Source organism: Hemiscyllium ocellatum, chromosome 7, assembly GCF_020745735.1.
Source record: "Hemiscyllium ocellatum isolate sHemOce1 chromosome 7, sHemOce1.pat.X.cur, whole genome shotgun sequence".
Taxonomy (NCBI): domain Eukaryota; kingdom Metazoa; phylum Chordata; class Chondrichthyes; order Orectolobiformes; family Hemiscylliidae; genus Hemiscyllium; species Hemiscyllium ocellatum.
This window is the reverse complement of record NC_083407.1, coordinates 1,252,558-1,275,378: the sequence shown is the minus strand read 5'-3', so window position 1 is coordinate 1,275,378 and position 22,821 is coordinate 1,252,558. Positions and strand designations below refer to the sequence as shown.

At 46.1% G+C, this 22,821-nt stretch overlaps 1 protein-coding gene across 1 annotated transcript in view; it reads right to left on the bottom strand.

Moving 5' to 3' along the window:
- LOC132817680 (unconventional myosin-X-like) overlaps positions 1–22,821 on the bottom strand; it is a 241,470-nt gene that overhangs the window by 8,989 nt on the left and 209,660 nt on the right. The window contains exons 39-40 of the mRNA XM_060828179.1: positions 10,487–10,924; positions 155–346 (exon numbers count right to left, since the gene is read on the bottom strand). Of these exons, the coding sequence (XP_060684162.1) occupies positions 155–346; positions 10,487–10,924 (630 nt within the window). The remainder of the gene's footprint in view (positions 1–154; positions 347–10,486; positions 10,925–22,821) is intronic.

Here is a 22,821-nt window from a genome sequence, read left to right as displayed (position 1 = left end):
ACTGTGATCTCCAGCAAAAAACCTTTGTTTTCAGTACAGATTCCAGCACCTGCAGGAATTTGCTCCCTCATTGTGTGTCTGTGTCCTGGATTTTTTTACCACCAGCTCCCTCAATCCCAAGGTCATTTCTGAGTTCACCCATCAGCTCTCTCACCTGTGGAGTCTCGAAAAACATTTCCCTCTCGTCCACTGTTATCTTGTAGGTGTTTGGGAGCGGAGCACCGAAGAAAACAATATGTTCGTACTGGAAGGTTTCCAGAGGCCGGGCATCACCGCGTTTGTAGATTGACACGTTCTCAGCACTGACACCCAACCACAGCTCATTGGGAAATCCACCCTCCTTACACTGTAAATAACCAAAGGGCATTAGTGTTCATTATTATCAGCAGAGGTTTAAGTAAACACAGATTGACTGGGTGGTTACTTCAGCACATTAAGGGACTCAATACTGATATTTTCTACAAACCCACCAAGTCCCTCAGGTACCTGGATTACACCTCCTCCCACCCTACCTCCAGCAAAAATGCTATCCCTTATTTCCAATTCCTCCGCCTCCACCGCATCTGCACCCAGGAGGACCAGTTCCACCACAGAACACACCAGATGGCCTCCTTCTTCAAAGATCACAATTTCCCCTTCCACGTGGTTGATGATGCCCTCCAGCGCATCTCATCCACATCCCGCACCTCCACCCTCAAAGCCCACCCCTCCAATCGCAACAAGGACAGAACCCCCCCTGGTCCTCACCTTCCACCCCACCAACCTCCATATATGTCGCATCATCCTCTGCCATGTCCACCAATTAAAAATGGACCTCCTCCACCATCACTCCCTCACCACCTGACGACTGGAGGAAGAACTCCTCATCTTCCGCCTTGGGACCTTCGAACCCCAGGGCATCAACGTGGACTTCACCAGTTTCCTCATTTCCCCTCCCCCCAGTTCCAACCTTCCAGCTCAGCACCGGCCTCATGACCTGTCCTACCTGCCAATCTCCCTTCCCACCTATCCACTCCACCCTCCTCTCCGACCTATCACCTCCAAGCCCCACCTCCATCCACTTATTGCACTCTCAGCTACCTTCTCCCCAATCCCACCCCCTCCCATTTATCTCTCCACCCCTGAGGCTCCCAGCCTCATTCCTAATGAAGGGCTTTTGCCTGAAATGTTGATTTTCCTGCTCCTCGGATGTTGCCTGACCTGCTGTGTCTTTTCAGAATCCTATACCTTCCCAGAGTGCCTGTGCCCCACACACTGAGCTGCCTCCATACTTTCAGCTCTGTGTCTTTTCAGGATGTGATACTACAGGCTCCGGATTGGCTGCTGGTGCACACCATCCACCTCTTCTCCTTTATCCACTGCCCAGACACATCTTGGTGTGCCCATTTGCCATCGGGCAGTGGCAATCCCCAGTAGAGGGCTCTCTACCCAGGTGTTCTCCCTCTCTCCAATGGGGATCTCGGGTGGAGGGTGCTGCATGCAGCGGTCCTCTGTAAATCAGATTGTGATAGTTCACGGACTCCCAGCCCAACTGTTTGGTTAGATTAGATTACTTATAGTGTGGAAACAGGCCCTTCGGCCCAACAAGTCCACACCAACCCGCCGAAGCGCAACCCACCCATACCCCTTATCTAAGGCTACGGGCAATTTAGCATGGCCAATTCACCTGACCTGCACATTTTTGGACTGTGGGAGGAAACTGGAGCACCCGGAGGAAACCCACGCTGACATGGGGAGAATGTGCAAACTCCACACAGTCAGTCGCCTGAGTCGGGAACTGAACCCGGGTCTCTGGCGCTGTGAGGCAGCAGTGCTAACCACTATGCCACCGTGCCGCCACGTTTGTTTTGTGATGCTGTGGAGACCGTGGACCATGTATATGTTGGGTGTAGGAGTCTGCACTCCCTTTTTGGTTTTCTTAGAAAAACATTTTTGTGGCTCTTTGGTCGCACTTCAGCCCCATGATCCTGATCCTGATGCGGAGGAGAGCGTCCAGGTCGAAGGATCTCCTCATGGGTCTGCTCCTGGGCCTGACCAGGCTGGCCATAAACAGGTCAGGCAGCGGGTCGTGGAGGGGGTCATTGTGGCTGACTGCCTGCCTCTTTTCCATAGTTACCTTGGTATCCAGATATCCCTGGAGAAGGAGCTTAAAAATGTGTTGCTGGAAAAGCGCAGCAGGTCAGGCAGCATCAAAGGAACAGGAGAATCGACATTCAGGGCTTCCTGAAGAAGGACTTATGCCCGAAACGTCGATTCTCCTGTTCCTTTGATGCTGCCTGACCTGCTGCGCTTTTCCAACAACACATTTTTAAGCTCTGATCTCCAGCATCTGCAGTCCTCACTTTATCCCTGGAGAAGGAGCACATGGTATCCACCATGTCTCTAGGGAGAGGTGGGCCCCACAGGGTGTAGACAGCCTTATTTCCCCCTCCAACTTGTTTTGATTGAATCCCTCTGCTTGTCTTCACTTTACGATCACGTCTGCATTGCCCGATGGCCCTCTGCCTGATACTGGTCTCCGGGCCACTTGGCGGTTTCGTTTCTGGTGCCGCAGTGTTAATAAAGTTATTTGCATACATGGTGTTTAAAAACAAATAGGGACTTGTGGAACAGTGGCAATGTCCATACCTCTGAGCCAGGGGCCCAGGTCCATGTCCCACCTTTGTCAGAGGTGTGCTGTCCTATCCCTGAGCAGACTGATGAGAAAATATCTCCTGGTTCAGCCCCAGAATGTTGTTAGTGAATCCCACTGTCCGGAGATCTATCCTGGTCACATTAAAAAGTTGCCAGCACATATAAAGAGAAACGTACTAACTGGACAGAATGGAATCAAGGGATGTATATCTGTAATGTTTCACTCTGTTAATAAATTCATTTCAAGTAAAGACTAGCTCTGGTTTTCTTCTTCACAAAACGGCTAGTAGGAATATAATAATAATTGGCACCTGGAGGAACGTAAACATTACCAAAATAAGACAGCAAGGTTTTTGCCTTGTATTTATCAGGACTGAAACACAAGAAACGAAGTTGAGAAAGATGGTGTTAATTTAGATCACATGAGAAAAGGATGCTGATTGTTTGGGCTATGGTTGGTTTGGATATCCAGCGGAAACTGTTAACTATCAACTTTAGCTCACTAATTTAATACCGGGCTGTAGGGAGACCCTGATTGGTCAAGTTATTGCTAGGGGAAGGCAGCAGGGATTGGCAGTCTCAGTAAAAAAGGGTGTAATTCATTCACAAATTTCTTTTACCAAACAGGTGGATGAAAGTAAACCGGTTGATGTGGTGAATATGGATTTCAGCAAGGCGTTCGATAAGGTTCCCCACAGTAGGCTATTGTACAAAATGCAGAGGAATGGGATTGTGGGAGATATAACAGTTTGGATCAGTAATTGGCTTGCTGAAAGAAGACAGAGGGTGGTGGTTGATGGGAAATTTTAATCCTGCAGTCCAGTTACCAGTGGTGTACCGCAAGGGTCGGTGTTGGGTCCACTGCTGTTCGTAATTTTTATAAACTATCTGGATGAGGGCATAGATGGATGGGTTAGTAAATTTGCGGACAACACTGAGGTCGGTGGAGTTGTGGATAGTGACGAAGAATGTTGTAGGTTACAGAGACATAGATAAGCTGCAGAGCTGGGCTGAGACGTGGCAAATGGAGTTTAATGCAGACAAGTGTGAGTGATTCACTTTGGTCGGAGTAACCAGAATGCAAAGTACTGGGCTAATGGTAAGATTCTTGATAGTGTAGATGAGCAGAGAGATCTCGGTGTCCAGGTACACAGATCCTTGAAAGTTGCCACCCAGGTTGACAGGGTTGTTAAGAAGGCATACAGTGTTTTAGCTTTTATTAATAGAGGGATCGAGTTCCGGAACCATGAGGTTATGCTGCAGCTGTACAAAACCCTGGTGCGGCTGCACTTGGAGTATTGTGTACAGTTCTGGTCACCGCATTATAAGAAGGATGTGGAAGCTTTGGAAAGGGTGCAGAGGAGATTTACTAGGATGTTGCCTGGTCTGGAGGGAAGGTCTTATGAGGAAAGGCTGAGGGACTTGAGGCTGTTCTCGTTAGAGAGAAGAAGGTTGAGAGGTGACTTAATAGAGACATAAGATAATCAGAGGGTTAGACAGGGTGGACAGGGAGAGCCTTTTTCCAAGAATGGTGACGGCGAGCATGAGGGGGCATAATTTTAAATTGAGGGGTGATAGATATAGGACAGATATCAGAGGTAGTTCCATTACTCAGAGTAGTAAGGGTATGGAATGCTTTGCCTGCAACGGTAGTAGATTCGCCAAGTTTAAGTACATTAAAGTCGTCATTGGGCAAGCATATGGACGTATATGGAATAGTGTAGGTGGGATGGGCTTCAGATTCTTATGACAGGTGGGCGCAACATCGAGGGCCGAAGGGCCTGGACTGCGCTGTAATGGATTATGTTCTATAAAGATCAGAGTCCCATAGCTTCCAGCATGCACAAATGAATCTCACCACGACTGGTAATCTTGAATGTATTTCCAGTGTAATTCTTAGCACATTTAGGTTTATTTAGTAAATGTTCAATATGGAATCAAATCTAATTTGTTTGATTCATTCACGGGATATGGGCAGCACTGACGAGACCAGCATTTATTTCTGGTTCCGGTTGCACTGGAGGTGAAGGGGGTGGTTACTACCTTCTTAGACTGTCAGACAAAGGCCATTTGGCCCCTCGAACCATTCAATAAGATCATGACTGATCCGAACCACTGACATTTACGTGCTGTAGGTAGACCCACAATGCCCGTGTGGCTGGGTGGTGGTAGTGGTGGTGGTGATGGTGGTGTACAGAGTTCTGCAATTTTGACCCAGTCACTGTGAGCAAACACCAAACATTTCCAACTCAGGATGTTGAGTGGCTTGGAATGGGAACTTGCAATAATAGTGTTCTCATATTTGCTGGCTTGTCCACCTAGATGGAAGTAGTCATGGGTTTGGAAGGTACTATCCAAGGATCTTTGGTGAACTTCTGCAATACATCTTGTCAATAGTACATACTGCTGCTCCCGAGCATTGATGGTTGAGAAAGTGGATGTGGGGCCAATCAAGCAGCTGCTTTGTCCTGGATGGTGTCGAGCTTCTCGAGTGTTGTTGGAGCTGCCCCCGTGCAGGCAAGTGGGGAGTGTTCCCTCACACTCCTGACTTGTGCCTTGTAGATGATGGGCAGGCTTTGGGGAGACAGGAGATGAGTTACTCACTGCTGTATTCCTAGCCTCTGGCCTGCAGCTACAGAGTCATAGAGATGTACAGCACAGAAACAGACCCTTCAGTCCAACCCGCCCATGCCGACCAGATATCCCAACTCAATCTAGTCCCACTTGCCAGCACCCAGCCCATTTCCCTCCAAACCCTTCCTACTCATATATTCATCCACTTGCCTTTTAAATGTTGCAATTGTACCAACCTCCGTCACTTCCTCTGGCAGCTCATTCCATATACGTACCACCCTCTGTGTGAAAACGTTGCCCTTTAGGTCTCTTTCTTTCCCCTCTCACCCTAAACCTATGCCCTCTAGTTCTGGACTCCCCCACCCCAGGGAAAAGACTTTGTCTATTTACCCTATCCATGTCCCTCATGATTTTGTAAACCTCTATAAGGTCACCTCTCAGTCTCCAACCCTCCAGGGAAAACAGCCCCAGCCTGTTCAGCATCTCCCTATAGCTCAAATCCTCCAACCCTAACAACATCCTTGTAAATCTTTTCTGTTCAAAAAGGGTAGTAGAGACAACCCTGGTAATTACAGACCAGTGAGTCTCACCTCAGTTGTTGGTAAAGTGTTGGAAAAAGTTATTAGAGATAGGATTTATAACCATCTAGAAAAGAATAATCTGATCAGGGACAGTCAGCACGGTTTTGTGAAGGGTAGGTCATGCCTAACGAATCTTATTGAGTTTTGACAAAGTGACCCAACAGGTGGATGAGAGTAAACCGGTTGATGTGGTGAATATGGATTTCAGCAAGGCGTTAGATAAGGTTCCCCACAGTAGGCTATTATACAAAACGCAGAGGAATGGGATTGTGGGAGACATAGCAGTTTGGATCAGTAATTGGCTTGCTGAAAGAAAACAGAGGGTTGTAGTTGATGGAACATGTTCATCTTGGTGTCCAGTTACTAGTGGCGAACCGCAAGAGTTGGTACTGGGTCCACTGCTGTTCGTTATTTTTATAAATGACCTGGATGAGGGTTTAGAAGGGTGGGTTAGTAAATTTGCGGACGACACTAAGGTCGGTGGAGTTGTGGATAGTGATGAAGAATGTAGTAGGTTGCAGAGAGACATAGATAGGATGCAGAGCTGGGCTGAGAGGTGGCAAATGGAGCTTAATGTGGACAAGTGTGAGGTGATACACTTTGGACGGAGTAATCGGAATGCAAAGTACTGGGCTAATGGTAAGATTCTTGGGAGTGCAGATGAGCAGAGAGATCTCGGTGTCCTTATACACAGATCCCTGAAAGTTGCCACCCAGGTTGACATGGTTGTTAAGAAGGCATACAGTGTTTTGGCCTTTATTAATAGAGGGATCGAGTTCCGGAACAAGGAGGTTATGCTGCAGCTGTACAAAACCCTGGTGCGGCTGCACTTGGAGTATTTTGTACAGTTCTTTGGAAAGGGTGCAGAGGAGATTTACTAGGATGTTGCCTGGTATGGAAATTTGTCTTACAAGGAAAGGCTGAGGGCCTTGAGGCTGTTCTCGTTAGAGAGAAGAAGGTTGAGAGGTGACTTAATAGAGACATATAAGATAATCAGAGGGTTCGATAGGGTGGACAGGGAGAGCCTTTTTCCAAGAATGGTGACGGCAAACATGAGGTGAAACAACTTTAAAGTGAGGGGAGATAGGTATAAGACAGATGTCAGAGGTAGTTTCTTTACTCAGAGAGTAGTAAGAGTATGGAATGCTTTGCCTGCAACGATAGTAGATTTGCCAAGTTTAAGTGCATTTAAGTCATCATTGGACAGGCATATGGATGTACATGGAATAGTGTAGGTGGGATTGGCTTCAGATTAGTATGACAAGGCGGCGCAACATCGAGGCCCGAAGGGCCTGTACTGCGCTGTAATGTTTTATGAACCCGTTCAAGTTTCACAACATCCTTCCGATAGGAAGGAGACCAGAAATGCACGCAATATTCCAAACATAGCTTAACCAATGTCTTGTACAGCCGCAACATGACCTCCCAACTCCTGTACGCAATATTCTGAGCAATAAAAGAAAGCATACCAAATGCCTTCTTCACTATCCTATCTATCTGCGAATCCCCTTTCAGGGAGCTATGAACCTGCACTCCTAGGTCTCTTTGTTCAGCAATACTCCTGAGGACCTTACCATTAAGTGTATAAGTCCTGCTAAGATTTGCTTTCCCAAAATGCAACACCTCGCCTTTATCTAAATTAAACTCCATCTGCCACTTTTCAGCCCATTGGCCCATCTGATCAAGATTCCATTGTAATCTGAGGTAACCCTCTTCGCTGTCCACTACACCTCCAATTTTGGTGTCATCTGCAAACTTACTAACTGTACCTCTTATGTTCACATCCAAATCATTTATGTAAATGACAAAAAGCAGTGGACAAAGCACCGATCCTTGTGGCACTCCACTGGTCACAGGCCTCCAGTCTGAAAAACAACCCTCCACCACCACCCTCTGTCTACTACCTTTGAGCCAGTTCTGTATCCAAAATGGCTAGTTCTCCCTGTATTCCGTGAGATCTAATCTTGCTAATCAGTCTCCCATGGGGAACCTTGTCAAATGTCTTACTGAAGTCCATAAAGATCACCGTTCTTTCCTCATCAATCCTCTTCTAAAAACTCAGAGAGGTGGCAGATAGAGTTCAACCTGGATAAATGCAAGGTGATGCATTTTGGAAGGTCGAATTTGAAAGCTGAGTACAGGATTAAGGATAGGATTCTTGGCAGTGTGGAGGAACAGAGGGATCTTGGGATGCAGGTACATAGATCCCTTAAAATGGCCACCCAAGTGGACAGGGTTGTTAAGAAAGCATATGGTGTTTTGGCTTTTATTAACAGGGGGATTGAGTTTAAGAGTCATGAGATCTTGTTGCAGCTCTATAAAACTTTGGTTAGACTGCACTTGGAATACTACTTCCAGTTCTGGTCGCCCTATTATAGGAAAGATGTGGATGATTTGGAGAGGGTTCAGAGGAGGTTTACCAGGATGCTGCCTGGACTGGAGGGCTTATCTTATGAGGAGAGGTTGATTGAGCTCGGACTTTTTTCATTGGAGAAAAAGAAGAGGAGAGGGGGTCTAATAGAGGTTTACAAGATAATGAGAGGCATAGATAGAGTCGATAGCCAGAGACTACTTCCCAGGGCATAAATGGCTAACACGAGGGGTCATAGTTTTAAGCTGGTTGGAGGAAAGTATAGAGGGGATGTCAGAGGCGGGTTCTTTACACAGAGAGTTGTGAAAGCATGGAATGCATTGCCAGCAGCAGTTGTGGAAGCAAGGTCATTGGGGATATTTAAGAGACTGCTGGATATGCATATAGTCACGGAAATTTGAGGGTACATACATGAGGATCAGTGGTCGGCACAACATTGTGGGCTGAAGGGCCTGTTCTGTACTGTACTGTTCTATGTTCTATTTAAGTTTGTGAGACATGATTTCCCACATACAAAACCATGTTGACTATCCCTAATCAGTCCTTGCCTTTCCAAATACATGTACATCCTGTCCCTCTGGATTCCCTCCAACAACTTGCCCACCACCGAGGTCAGGCTCACTGGTCTATAGTTCCCTGGCTTGTCCTTACCACCCTTCTTAAACAGTGGCACCACGTTAGCCAACCTCCAGTCTTCTAGCACCTCACCTGTGACTATCGATGATGCAGGGTGAGTCTAGTTTAGTTTCTGGTAAATATTAATGCTCAGAATGTTGATGCTGGGGTAATCATTGCTGGTGAGGTCATTGAATGTCATAGGGCGGTGGTTATATTGTCTCTTTTTACTCATTTGTGTGATACATGTTTTAATTGAGGGCAGTTTCCTTACTAATTCATTGGAACCAATAAATGGGCATCAAGATCCACTCAAACAGCACTAGTACCCATAGTCAGAAGTCACACAACATCAGTTGACGAAGGAGCAGTGATCCGAAATCTTGTGATTTCAAATAAACCTATTGGATTATAAACTGGTATCGTGTGACTTCTGACTTTATCCACCCCAGTCCAGTACTGGCACCTCCACATCGTTACTACGCATGAGAGAGGGAACAAGGGAAGGGGGCTGAGGTAAAGCACGAATTGGGGAACAGGAGGGGGAGAGAGTAAATAGGGAATGGGAAATAGGGTGAGGGATTGAAAGAAGTGGAGGAAGCAAAGAAAGATGGTCAAACTCCTCAAAATCAAGTAATATCAGTCAAAATGTTTCCAAACATTGATCCCAGATTACAACAGGATCTTGATCAGATGGGCCAATGGGCTGAGAAGTGGCAGATGGAGTTTAATTCAGATAAATGTGAGGTGCTGCATTTTGGGAAAGCAAAGCTTAGCAGGACTTTTACGCTTAATGGTAAGGTCCTAGGGAGTGTAGCTGAACAAAGAGACCTTGGAGTGCAGGTTCATAGCTCCTTGAAAGTGGAGTTGCAGGTAGATAGGATAGTGATGACGACGTTTGGTATGCTTTCCTTAATTGGTCAGAGTATTGAGTACAGGAGTTGGGAGTTCATGTTGCAGCTGTACAGGACATTAGTTAGGCCACTGTTGGAATAATGCGTGCAATTCTGGTTTCTTCCTATCAGAAAGATGTTGTGAAACTTGAAAGGGCTCAGAAAAGATTTATAAGGATGTTACCAGGGTTGGAGGATTTGCGTTATAAGCAGGGTTTAAATAGGCAGGGCTGTTTTCCCTGGAGCATTGGAGGCTGAGGGGTGACCTTATAGAGGTCTAAAAAATCATGATAGGCATGGGTAGGCTAAATAGACAAAGTCTTTTCCCTGGGGTCAGGGAGTCCAGAACTAGAGGGCATAGGTTTAGGGTGAGAGGGGAAAGATATAAAAGAGATCTAAGGGGCACCTTTTTCACACAGAGGGTGGTACGTGTATGGAATGAGCTGCCAGAGGAAGTGGTGGAGGATGGTACAATTGCAACATCTAAAAGGCATCTGGATGGGTGTATGAATAGGAAGGGGTTGGAGGGATATGGGCCAGGTACGTGCAGGTGGGACTAGATTAGTTTAGGATATCTGGTCAGCATGGACAAGTTGGACCAAAGGGTCAGTTTCCGTGCTGCACATCTCTATAACAGTGTGACTCAAGCTTTCATTTGCCTTTTTAATGAGAGACAAAGACTGAGATAGCAATTACTCTCAGTATAGCCCTTCGCCAGGTGGATGGTAAAGTGAAGTGGGTTAGTAAGATATGTGGGACTGACACATTCTGTGACAAAGCAAAACCTATAGACAAAAATTATAGATGAGCAATCATACCTCGACATCAAAGAGAGTGGAACCATAGCCCGGCCACTCCATCATAATGGCCATGTACCTCAGCATGGCTTGCTGCTGAGTCATACCCCGAAGCCTTTTCCACTTATCAGCAATGCTTGTGCGAGTAGCAGACAGTTCTTCTTTCAACCACATCTCCAACATTTGCTCTTCTTCCATCTTTTGCTTCTTCACGGAGCCTGTGCGAAGGCCAAAGCGCAAAGTCCCCTCCAGAAAACTGGTCCTCCGCTTCAGAGTCTGAGAGTTGAATTTTGTGGATTGCAAGATCTTGTTTCTCAGCTTGGAGACAGGATAAACTTCTTGGAGATTCAAGGAGCCCTTGTTGAAATCTCCATGAATGTATTGCAGTCTCAAAGCTGCTAAAAGCTGCAAAGTATCCTCGGGGGCAGGGAAATGTCCACTGAGTAAACTCTCATGAGCCTGGAAGGAGGGAAAAGGTGGGTTAAGCAGGTTACAGAAACAGACACTGATGGTGAAACTCTAACAGTTCTGGCAGCATCTGTGGACAGAAAGCAGTTTTAATGTTTTCAGTCTGGTGACTCTTCAGAATTTCTGTTTTTGTTTAAATCTCCAGCATCTGCAGTTCTTCGTTCTATCTAGTTAAGTCGGTTAATTCTTTCTCCGTTTTGAACAAGGGACCATTTTCCCCAGTCACTGTAAAAGTGGAAGAGATTGTTGCATGTCAGTGGATAGCTACCTTGCAGTCAGCTGCCTGCTCTCCCTCTCCAGCTTGCTGCAATGGTGTTTGTCATAGAGTCATAGAGATGTACAGCACGGAAACAGACCCTTCGGTCCAAACCGTCCATGCCGATCAGATATCCCAACCCAATCAAGTCCCACCTGCCAGCACCCGGCCCATATCCCTTCAAACTCTTCCTATTCATATACCCATCCAAATGCCTCTTAAATGTTGCAATTTGGAGCTCAGACAGTAATTTCCCAGCTGGTGGGTTACTAATCCAAACACCAGGCAAGATAACTTTAACAAAGAGACTTGTATCACATTGCAAGCTGCATGGTAAGGGTTATGTGTCCTGCTCTTACCAATGGCCTTATGTATTTCAATACAATAATGCGATTCGAAGACATGCTCCGAAAGCTATGTCTAGGGTTCATGAATACTAATCTGGTGAAATTAACATTATTCCACCATTACCTCCCACAACTGACCTTCTGAATATTTTCCTAATCCACCCTCTCAGAGATATTACAAATTGCGAGGGAAGTGGAACTTGAACCTGAGCCTCCTAACTCAGGTGAAGACACTACCACTGACCTTCTGCAGGTTAGTGACGTATAAAGGGCTGTTGTGATCAATAAAGAATTTTTTAAAAACTAGACTCGCTCACACCGGGTTCTCTAAATACTCCCCTTGCACTCTCCTCTGGCAGGGGAAACCTCAGCCGACAGCACATCTACATGGACTGGATTTCCGAATATCTCGCCATTCATGGTAACTGAACAGCATGAGGGCACAGAAACACCTCGTACTTTTTGCTGGTCATCAAGCAGAGCCCATTTAATCTCATCCGCGTCCGAACCTTAACACATAGGTCCACCTGAGACACTCGGTGCTGCGATGAGGATTTCCAACACAGAGGGGGAGGGGTGCCTTCGAATGGACCTTAACACAAGGACGATTACTGATTACACGGATTAGCCAAAGGCAGACAGAACTGGGGAATCTGCAAGATGAACAACACACTCAGAGGTTTCAGGAGCTCCACCATTACTATGGGCTTTGAGCCACAGGGACTTCCAAACCGAGATGTCCTGGCGACATGGGAGATTGTGCCACTGGCACCAGTTGGAACCCATCGTCACCAGTCTACCACTCACAGTTTACCTTTCCTCATAAGACCTTCCCTCCATACCACTCTATCCTGGGAACATAGAACATTGCAGTGCAGTACAGGCCCTTTGGCCTTCAATGTTTGCTGACCTGTGGAACCAATCTGAAGCCCATCTAACCTACACTATTCCATTGTCATCCATATTCAATGACCATTTCAATGCCCTTAAAGTTGGTGAGTCTATTACTGTTGCAGGCAGGCATTCCATGCCCTTACCACTCTCTGAGTAAAGAACCCTAAGTAAAGGGGGTGGCACAGTGGTTACACTGCTGCCTCACAGCGCTTGAGACCGGGTTCAATTCCCGACTCAGGCGACAGACTGTGTGGAGTTTGCACGTTCTCCCCGTGTCTGCGTGGGTTTCCTCCGGGTGCTCCGGTTTCCTCCCACAGTCTAAAGATGTGCGGGTCAGGTAAATTGGCCATGCTAAATTGCCCGTAGTGTTAGGTAAGGGGTAAATGTAGGGGTATGGGTGGGTTGCGCTTCGGTGGGTCGGTGTGGACTTGTTGGGCCGAAGGGCCTGTTTCCACACCGTAAGTCTAATCTAATCTAAAAAACCTATCTCTGACATCTGTCCTATATCTAATCACCCATCAGTTTAAAGCTTTGTCCCCTTCTGCTAGCCATCAACATCCAAGGAAAAAGGATACACTCTCTCTCTCACTCACAATCCCCAACCCAGACAGACAGACAGACAGACAGACACACACACACACACACACACAAAGACCCACATGCACACACATATTTTGTGGGGTGGATTTGTACTTGCAGAGTTACATTGTACTTTGCTCAAAAACTGCATGGATTCATGTAAAACTCTTATCTCACTTTTTTAGATTAGAATCAATCTAAACATCAGATCATAGACAGAGAACACAGGGGGCTAACACCTTCAACATATTGTCTAGCTAACATCAATTGTTACAGCTAACCTGAGAATGCAACTTTTAAAAAAGGTTTTGTGATTTACACATGAGAGAAGTGAAACTATCATGGTATTCGAACAGATGAAATACTCAATAGACAATCAAGGTATTTTTCAATGTATAATTTCAGTTACACCACACTGTAAACTTTTGCTATAAATTCTGTGTCTTACAATTGTGTCCTCCACTATCACCTGATGAAGGAGCGGCGCTCCGAAAGCTAGTGTACTTCCAATTGAACCTGTTGGACTATAACCTGGTGTTGTGTCATCCTAACATAAGCCTTCTTCTTCCTCTTAACAAGAGATTTAACTTTTTTAGTAAACCACGGCTCCCTCGCTCAATCATTTCCTCTCTGCCTACCGGTACATACTTTACAAGGACACGCAGTAGCTGATCCTTGAACAACTTCCACATTTCAATTGTGCCCATCCCCTGCAGATGCCTTCCTTATCCTACACATCCTAAATCTTGCCTAATCGCCTTTTCCCCAGCTAACTCTTGCCCTGCATATATATCTGTCCTTTTCCATCACTCAAGTAAATGTAACCAAATTGTGGTTGCTATCATCAAAGTGCTCACCTCCCTCCAAATCTAACACCTGGCCAGGTTCATTACCCAGTACCAAATCCAATGTAGCCTTGCCCTTGTTGGTCTGTCTACATACTGTGTCAGGAAACCCTTCTGTGCACATTGGACAAAAACTGACCCATCTATAGTACTCAAACTATAGTATTTCCAGTCAATATTTGGAAAGTTAAAGTCCTCCATAACAACTACCCTGTTACTCTCGCTCCTATCCAGAATCATCTTTGCTATCCTTTCCTATTCATCTCTGGAACATTTCAAAGGCCTATAGAAAACTCCCAAATGGGTGACCTCTCCTTTCCTGGTTGTAACCTCAGCCCATACTACCTCAGTAGATGGGTCATCAACATCCTTTCTGCCACCGTAATACTGTCCTTGATTAACACCTCCCCCTCTTTTACCATCTTATCTCTTCTGACTGAAACATCTAAACCCCAAAACCTGCAAAAACCATATCTGTCCTTGCTCTGTGTCTCTGAAATGGCCACAACATTGAAGTCGCAAGTACCAACCCGTGCTGAACAGGAACAGGAGACGGCCATACAACCCATCGAGCCTGTTCTGACATTTAACATGATCATTAATTGGGGAAGTTGCTTAGAAAAGAAATTAAGAAGGCAAAGAGGGGCTACAAAATATTTTAGACGATAAGATTAAGGAAAACACAAGGCACTTTATAATTATGTTAAGAGTAAGAGGATTACAAGGGTAACAGTGGGACCTATCAAAGACTAAAGGGGAACCTGTGCATAGAGCCTGTGCATGGACGTGGGTGAAGTCTTAAATTATATTCTCATCTCTATTCACAAAACAGAAAGTCACTGTAGCTGTTGGGAAGATGGTATTACAAATTTTATTGGACATAAAGGTGCATAAATCCCCAGGGTCTGATGATATATATCCCCAGACTGCAGTGGAAGATGAGGGAGGAGATTGCTGGAGTCCTGGTGGACATATTTAATACCTCACTGGCCACAGGTGAAGCACCAGATTACTGGAGGATAGCTAAGGTGGTTCCTTTCTTCAAAACGGGCAGCAGGGAGTAGTCACAGAGCAGTTAGTTTGAAGTTAGTGATAGGAAATTGTGGGAAAAGACTCTGAGGGATAGGATTAATCAATACTTGGAAAGACAGGGATTGATCAGGCATAGTCAGCAAAGCTTTGTTGGTAGGAGATCTTATCCAAATCATTTAACACTAGTTTTTTTTTAAAGGTGACTAATATATTGATGAGGATAGTGCAGTTGATGTAGTTTACACGAGTTTCACTAAGGCCAATAACAAGGTCTCACATGGAAGGATGGTCCAAAAGGTAAGAGCCATTGGGATCCAAGGCAAGTTGTCAAACTGAATCTAAAATTGACTGACAAACAGGAGGCAAAGGGTGATGGTACAGGGTTGTTTTTGTGCTTGGAAATGGTGACCACTAGGATCGGTGCTGGGACCATTGCTGATTGTTAGGTACGTTAATGACTTGGGTGTGAATGTAGGAAGTATAATTAGTAAGTTTGCAGATGACATGAAAATTGGTGATGTTATTGATAGAGAGGAGAATGGTCTCAGGCTACAGTCTGATATTGGTCAGCTGGTATATTGAGCAGAGCAATGGCAGATGGAATTTAATCTCGATAAGTGCAAGGTGATACTTTGTGTGAGGCCTAATAAGGGAAGGATTTACACAATGAATGGTAGGTTCCAAGGGAGTAGTGAGGAACAAAGAGACCTTGGTGCATGAGTCCATAGATCCTTGAGGGTGTCAGTCATAGGTAGACATAGTGGCATAAAGGGCATGCAGATCCTTGTCTTCATTAGCCAGGGCATAGAATATAGGAGCAAGGAAGTCTGTTGCAATTTTATAAAACATTGATTAGGCCACAGCTGGAATACTGTGAACAGTTCTGGTCCCCACACTATAGGAAGGATGTGATTGCATTAGAGAGGGTGCAGAGGGAGATTCACCAGGATGTTACCTGGGATGGAAAGTCTCAGTTATGAGGAGAGACTGGATAGAAGAAAGTGAGGACTGCAGATGCTGGAGATCAGAGTAGAGAGTGTGGCGCTGGAAAAGCACAGCAGGTCAGGCAGTATCCGAGGAACAGGAGAATTGATGTTTCGAGCATAAGCCCTTCCTGATGAAGGGCATATCCTGAAATGTTGATTCTCCTGCTCCTTGGATGCTGCCTGACCTGCTGTGCTTTTCCAGCGCCACACTGAGAGACCGGATAGACTGGGGTGGGGGAGGTGGTGAGGGGGGGTGGATCTGATTGAGGTATACACAATTCTGAGAGGCACAGATGGGGTAGATTGTGAGAATCTTTTCCCCATGGCAGACATGCTTAAGATCAGAGGGTGTAAGTTTCAGGTGACGAGCAAGTGGTTCAGAGGAGATCTGAGAAATAATATATTTTCACCGAGGGTGATAGACATATAGAAGGTGCTGCCTGAGAGGGTGATGGGGGCAGGGACTCTCCCAACATTGAAGACCCATCGGGATGAGCTCTTAAAACACCAGGGCACCGTCAGCTGTGGACCAGGGACAGGGAAATGGGATTGGTGTTAGTTTGGTGTTTGTCGGGTTAGCATAGACATGGGTTTCCATGCTTATGTTTGTCCAGCTGATCGAACATTTAAATGCCTTTGATTAACACTATCCCCAAACCCTTTACAGAAAAACATGGAAACCAGGAGCAGAAGTATGCCATTCGGCCCTTCAAGCTTTTTGCACCATTCAGTAGAATCATGGCCACATTTGGGAGTACTGTGTACAAGTCTGGTCACCCTGCTATACAAAGGATGTTATTAAACTGGAAAGGGTTCCAAAAAGCTTTACAAGGATGTTCCTGTGATTGGAGGGTTTAGGTTTAGGGAGTGGCTAAATGGGCTGGGACTTTTTCCCACTGGATTGTAGGAGGTTGAGAGATGATATTACAGAGGTTTAAAAAAATCATGATGGGCATTAACAGGATGAATAGGCATGGTCTTTTTTCCCAGGGCAGGAGAGTCCAAAGCTAGAGGGCATAGGTTTCAGTGAGAGGGGCAAGATTTAAAAGGGACTTAAGGGACAACTTTCTTACACACAGAGGGTGGTGCATACATGGAATGAGTTGCCAGAGGAATATGTACAGGCTGATACAATTACAACATTTAAAAGACATTTGAGAGGTGCATGGATAGGAAATGCTGACGGGGATATGGGCCAAACACAGGGACTAGTTCAGTTTGGGAACCGGGTCGGTATGGATGAGTTAAGCTGAGAAGCCTGTTTCTGTGCTGTATGGCTCAGTCTCAACACTACTTTCTCTCCATTGCCTTTGATGCTTTTAATGTCTAAAAAATTAATAATCCCATTTTTAAATATATACTCAGTGATGTAGTCTCTGCAACTTTCTTTGGTTGAGAATTCCATAGAGTCACCACCCTTTGAGTGGTGAAATATTTCCTCATCTCAATCCAGTATGGTCTATCCTATCGCCTGAGGTTGTGTCCCTTGGTTCCAGAAGGCCCAAGTCTGGAGTGTGATGGAATACTTCCCACTTGCCTGGGTACAGCTCCAACAAGCTGCTTGAAACCATCCAGGACAAAGCAATCTACTTGATTGGCACCACTCCCACAAGCATCCACTTTCTTCACTACTGATGCTCAGTAGCAGCTGTGTGTACTATCTCCAAGATGGACTGCAGAAATTCACCAAAGATCCATGACCACTTCCCATCAGATAGATGGGAACACCACCACCTGTATGTTCCCTTCCAAACCACTCACTATTCTGACTTGAAAATATATTGCCCTAGTGTATCCTGATTTAATAGATAAGATACTCTACAGTATGGAAACAGACCCTTGGGCCCAACAAGTCCACACCGACCCTCCGAAGAGCAACACCCCCCAGACCCACTCTCCTACCCTATATTTACCCCTGACTAATGCACCTAACACTGTGGGCAATTTAGCATGGCCAATTCACCTGACCTGCACATTTTTGGATACAAAAGAAGCAGGACAAATCCAACCCGGCCAGTTACTGCCCCATTAGTCTCCTCTCCATCATCAGTAAAGTGATGGAAGGTGTCATCCACAGTGCTGTCAAACAGTACCTGCTCAGCAATAACCTGCAAATTGATGCCCAGTTTGGGCTCCCCAAGGGCCACTCAGCTCCTGACCTCATTACCACCTAGGTTCAAACCTGGACAAAAGAGCTGTTTCTTCAGTGTCACTGGGTCAATCCTGGAATTCCACCACCCTCCTCCCTCTCCTCCCCAATAGCATTGTGGGTGATAGCACATGGACTGCAGCAGTTCAAGAAGGGAGCTAACCACCACCTTCTCAAGGGGCAGGGGCCCAGCCAGACCCAGCCACTCATGTCCCATGAGTGAATTAAAAACAAAGTGGGTATGTGGCGACAGAGCCCAGAGAGAGAGGAAGGAAGTGATTCAGACAAAGGGGCGGTTGATAGGAAGCCAGGAAAGGAGAAAAGCTGATAACAGGGATAATGAGTAGGTGAAGATGGGCTAACTGTGCTGAAAGCAGCCCTGGTCAACACAGGGCCTGAGGTGTTGGCAAGGACAGGGAGAAGTTGTTACGACTGTAAAGTTATTGAACTCAATATTAAGTACTCAAGGCTGCAGGGTGCCCAAGTGGAAGATGAGGACCTTGCGTTGAGTACTCTTGCAGGCTGGAGACAGAAATGTTTGCCTGGACCATAGTGCTGTTTTGAAATAGAAGAAAGAAAGAACAGAATTCCTTTTGCAGAGAGGAGCAGAACTTCATCAAGATGGGAAAACCTGGAAAAGATGTAGCAAGAGTTAAACTTTAAATTAAAACAAACTGTGGATGCTGAAGATCTGAAACAAAAACAGCAATTGTTGGAGTAAATAAAGCAGATAGTGCCCTTGGCTTTAATAATAGAAATGTAGAGTACAAGAGCAAGGAGATGATGTAGAATCTGTAAAAGTCCAGAGATGAAAGGCATATCTTGTAAGGAGAGATTGAGCAATTTAGGCCTGTATGTGGTTGGGGCAAAACCTTTTTTTTCTAGGAAGTAGAGTCATAGAGATGTACAGCACAGAAACAGACCCTTCGGTCCAACCTGTCCATGCCGACCAGATATCCCAATCCAATCTAGTTCCACCTGCTAGCACCCGGCCCATATCCCTCCAAACTCTTCCTATTCCTATACCCATCCAAATGCCTCTTAAATGTTGCAATTGTACCAGCCTCCACCAAATCCTCTGGCAGCTCATTCCATATACGTACCACCCTCTGCGTGAAAAAGTTGTCCCTTAGGTCTCTTTTATATCTTTCCCCTCTCACCCTAAACCTATGCCCTCTAGTTCTGGATTCCCCGAACCCAGGGAAATGACTTTGTCTATTTACCCTATCCATGCCCCCATACCTATCCATGCCCCTCATAATTTTGTAAACCTCTCTAAGGTCACCCCTCAGCCTCCAACGCTCCAGGGAAAATAGCCCCAGCCTGTTCAGCCTCTCCCTATAGCTCATCCTTGTAAATCTTTTTCTGAACCCTTTCAAGTTTCACAACATCTTTCCAATAGGAAGGAGACCAGAATTGCACGCAATATTCCAACAGTGGCCTAACCAATGTCCTGTACAGTCACAACATGACCTCCCAACACCTGTACTCAATACTCTGACCAATAAAGGAAAGCATACCAAACACCTTCTTCACTATCCTATCTACCTGCAACTCAACTTTCAAGGAGCTATGAACCTGCACTCCAAGGTCTCTTTGTTCAGCAACACTCCCTAGGACCTTACCATTAAGTGTATAAGTCCTGCTAAGATTTGCTTTCCCAAAATGCAGCACCTCACATTTATCTGAATTAAACTCCATCTGCCACTTCTCAGCCCATTGGCCCATCTGATCCAGATCCTGAGGTAACCCTCTTCGCTGTCCACTAGCTCTTCTGGCTAAAGGGGTCAAGGGAAATGGGGCAAGGATGGATTTAGGGTATTAAGCTCAATGATCAGCCATAATCATATTGAATGACAAAGCAATGGGTTGAATGGCCTCCTCTTGCTCCTATCTTCTATGTTTCTATGTTTAATTGAAGATCCACAAATAACTGTGCCAATAGAGACTTAGATATACTTGAGAACAGAACAGTAACTGAAACATCTGAGAGAGACAGTACCTCAGTGGATAATGCCACAACATTGTTGATCCTCTGATTGTCATCTCAGGAAAAGACAACAACAGCATGATCCCGGCACCTTCCCCTGCAACCGCAAGAAATGCAAAACTTGTGCCCACACCTCCCTCCAAGACCCCAAGGGATCCTTCCATATCCATCACAAATTCACCTGCACCTCTATACACATCATTTACTGCCTCTGCTGCACCCGATGTGGCCTCCTCTACACTGGGGAGACAGGCCGTCTACTTGCAGAACGTTTCAGAGAACACCTCTGGGACACCCGCACCAACCAACCCAACCGCCCTGTGGCTGAACACTTTAACTCCCCCTCCCACTCCTCCATCGCCAGACCACGGCAACACAATGTCTGGAGGAAGAGCGCCTCATCTTCCGCCTAGGAACCCTTCAACCACACGGGATGAATGCAGATTTCTCCAGCTTCCTCATTTCCCCTCCCCCCACCTTGTCTCAGTCCCAACCCTCGGACTCGGCACCGCCTTCTTGACCTGCAATCTTCTTCCTGACCTCTCCGTCCCCAACCCCACTCCGGCCTATCACCCTCACCTTAACCTCCTTCCACCTATCACATTCCCAACACCCCTCCCCCAAGTCCCTCTTCCCTGCCTTTTATCTTAGCCTGCTTGGCACACCCTCCTCATTCCTGAAGAAGGGCTCATGCCCGAAACGTCAATTCTCCTGCTCCTTGGATGCTGCCTGACCTGCTGCGCTTTTCCAGCAACACATTTTCAGCTCTGATCTCCAGCATCTGCAGTCCTCACTTTCTCCTAATCATTATTTTATACATGATTATAAATATGGTGATTGTTTACATAAAGAAGCCTCTGATGTAATGTGGGGGAGATGTTGTGTATTTGGTAAGTATGGTGGACTGTCACTTTAAGAGTCTGACCTCGTGATGATGCTGTTTCGAGGGAAACTGCTCAGTGTAACCTGCTGACGACACAGTGAATACCTCCTTGACAAAGCTCCTGCTGGTGTGGAACATTTTGGCTTCCTGGTTCTTGGTGGAATGTAACAGGAGAAGAACAGGAGTGAAATCTTATTTAAATAGAAACAATGTGCAGGGTTATAAGGGGAGATTGGCACTAAGTTAAAATATTCAGAGAGCTGGTGCAAACACAATAGGCTGAATGGCCTGCTAAAACGTAACAATTCTGTGGTACTGTATGATTAGATTAGATTACTTACAGTGTGGAAACAGGTCCTTCGGCCCAACAAGTCCACATCGACCCACCAAAGCGCAACCCACCCAGATCCATTCCCCTACATTTACCCCTGCACCTAACACTACGGACAATTTAGCATGGCGAATTCACCTGACCTGCACATTTTTGGACTGTGGGAGGAAACCGGAGCACCCGGAGGAAACCCACGCAGACACGGGGAGAATGTGCAAACTCCACACAGTCAGTCGCCCGAGGCGGGAATTATTTATCTCAAGAGGGTTGGAATATAAAAGCAGCGATGTGCTACTGAGACTTTATAAAGCTCTGGTTAGGCCCCATTTGGAGTACTGTGTCCAGTTTTGGTCCCCACACCTCAGGAAGGACACACTGGCACTGGAGCGTGTCCAGCGGAGATTCACACAATGATCCCTGGAATGGTTGGTCTTACATACGAGGAACAGCTGAGGATCCTGGGATTGTATTCATTGGAGTTTAGAAGGTTAAGGGGAGACTTAATAGAGACGTACAAGATAATACATGGCTTGGAAAGGGTGGACGTTAAGAAATTATTTCCATTAGGTGGGGAGACTAGGACCCGCCTGAATTAGAGGGGGTCAATTCAGAACAGAAATGCGGAGACATTTCTTCAGCCAGAGAGTGGTGGGCCTGTGGAATTCATTGCCACAGGGTGCAGTGGAGGCCGGGACGCTAAATGTCTTCAAGGCAGAGATTGATAGATTCTTGTTGTCTCGAGGAATTAAGGGCTACGGGGAGAACGCTGGTAAGTGGAGTTGAAATGCCCATCAGCCATGATTGAATGGCAGAGTGGACTCGATGGGCCGAATGGCCTTACTTCCACTCCTATGTCTTCCTGGCGCTGTGAGGCAGCAGTGCTAATCATTGAGCCACCGCGCCGCCCACATGGTTGGAGGCTACTGCTTCTCGGGGTCTGGGGAGTGGGGTCTCTGCTCCAGTTTGTAAAACCTAACACGGCCTCTCCCTGTGGCTTGGGCCTCCAACCCTGGCAACATCCTTGTAAATCTTTTCTGAACCCTTTCAAGTTTCACAACGAGGTGTAGTGGTCAGTGAAGAGGGTTACCTCAGATTACAGCGGGATCTTGACGATCTTGACCAGATGGGCCAAAGGGCAGAGAAGTGGCAGATGGAGTTTAATTCAGATAAATGCGAGGTGCTGCATTTTGGGAAAGCAAATCTTAACAGGACTTATACACTTAATGGTAAGGTCCTAGGGAGTGTTGCTGAATAAAGAGACCTTGGAGTGCAGGTTCATAGCTCCTTGAAAGTGGAGTCGCAGGACGATAGGATAGTGAAGGAGGCGTTTGTAATGCTTTCCTTTATTGGTCAGAGTATTGAGTACAGGAGTTGGGAGGGTCATGTTGCAGCTGTACAGGACATTGGTTAGGCCGCTGTTGGAATATTGCGTGCAATTCTGGTCTCCTTCCTATCGGAAAGATGTTGTGAAACTTGAAAGGGTTCAGAAAAGATTTACAAGGATGTTGCCAGGATAGGAGGATTTGAGCTGCAGGGAGAAGTTGAACAGTCTGAGACTATTTCCCCTGGAGCGTCGGAGACTGAGGGGTGACCGTA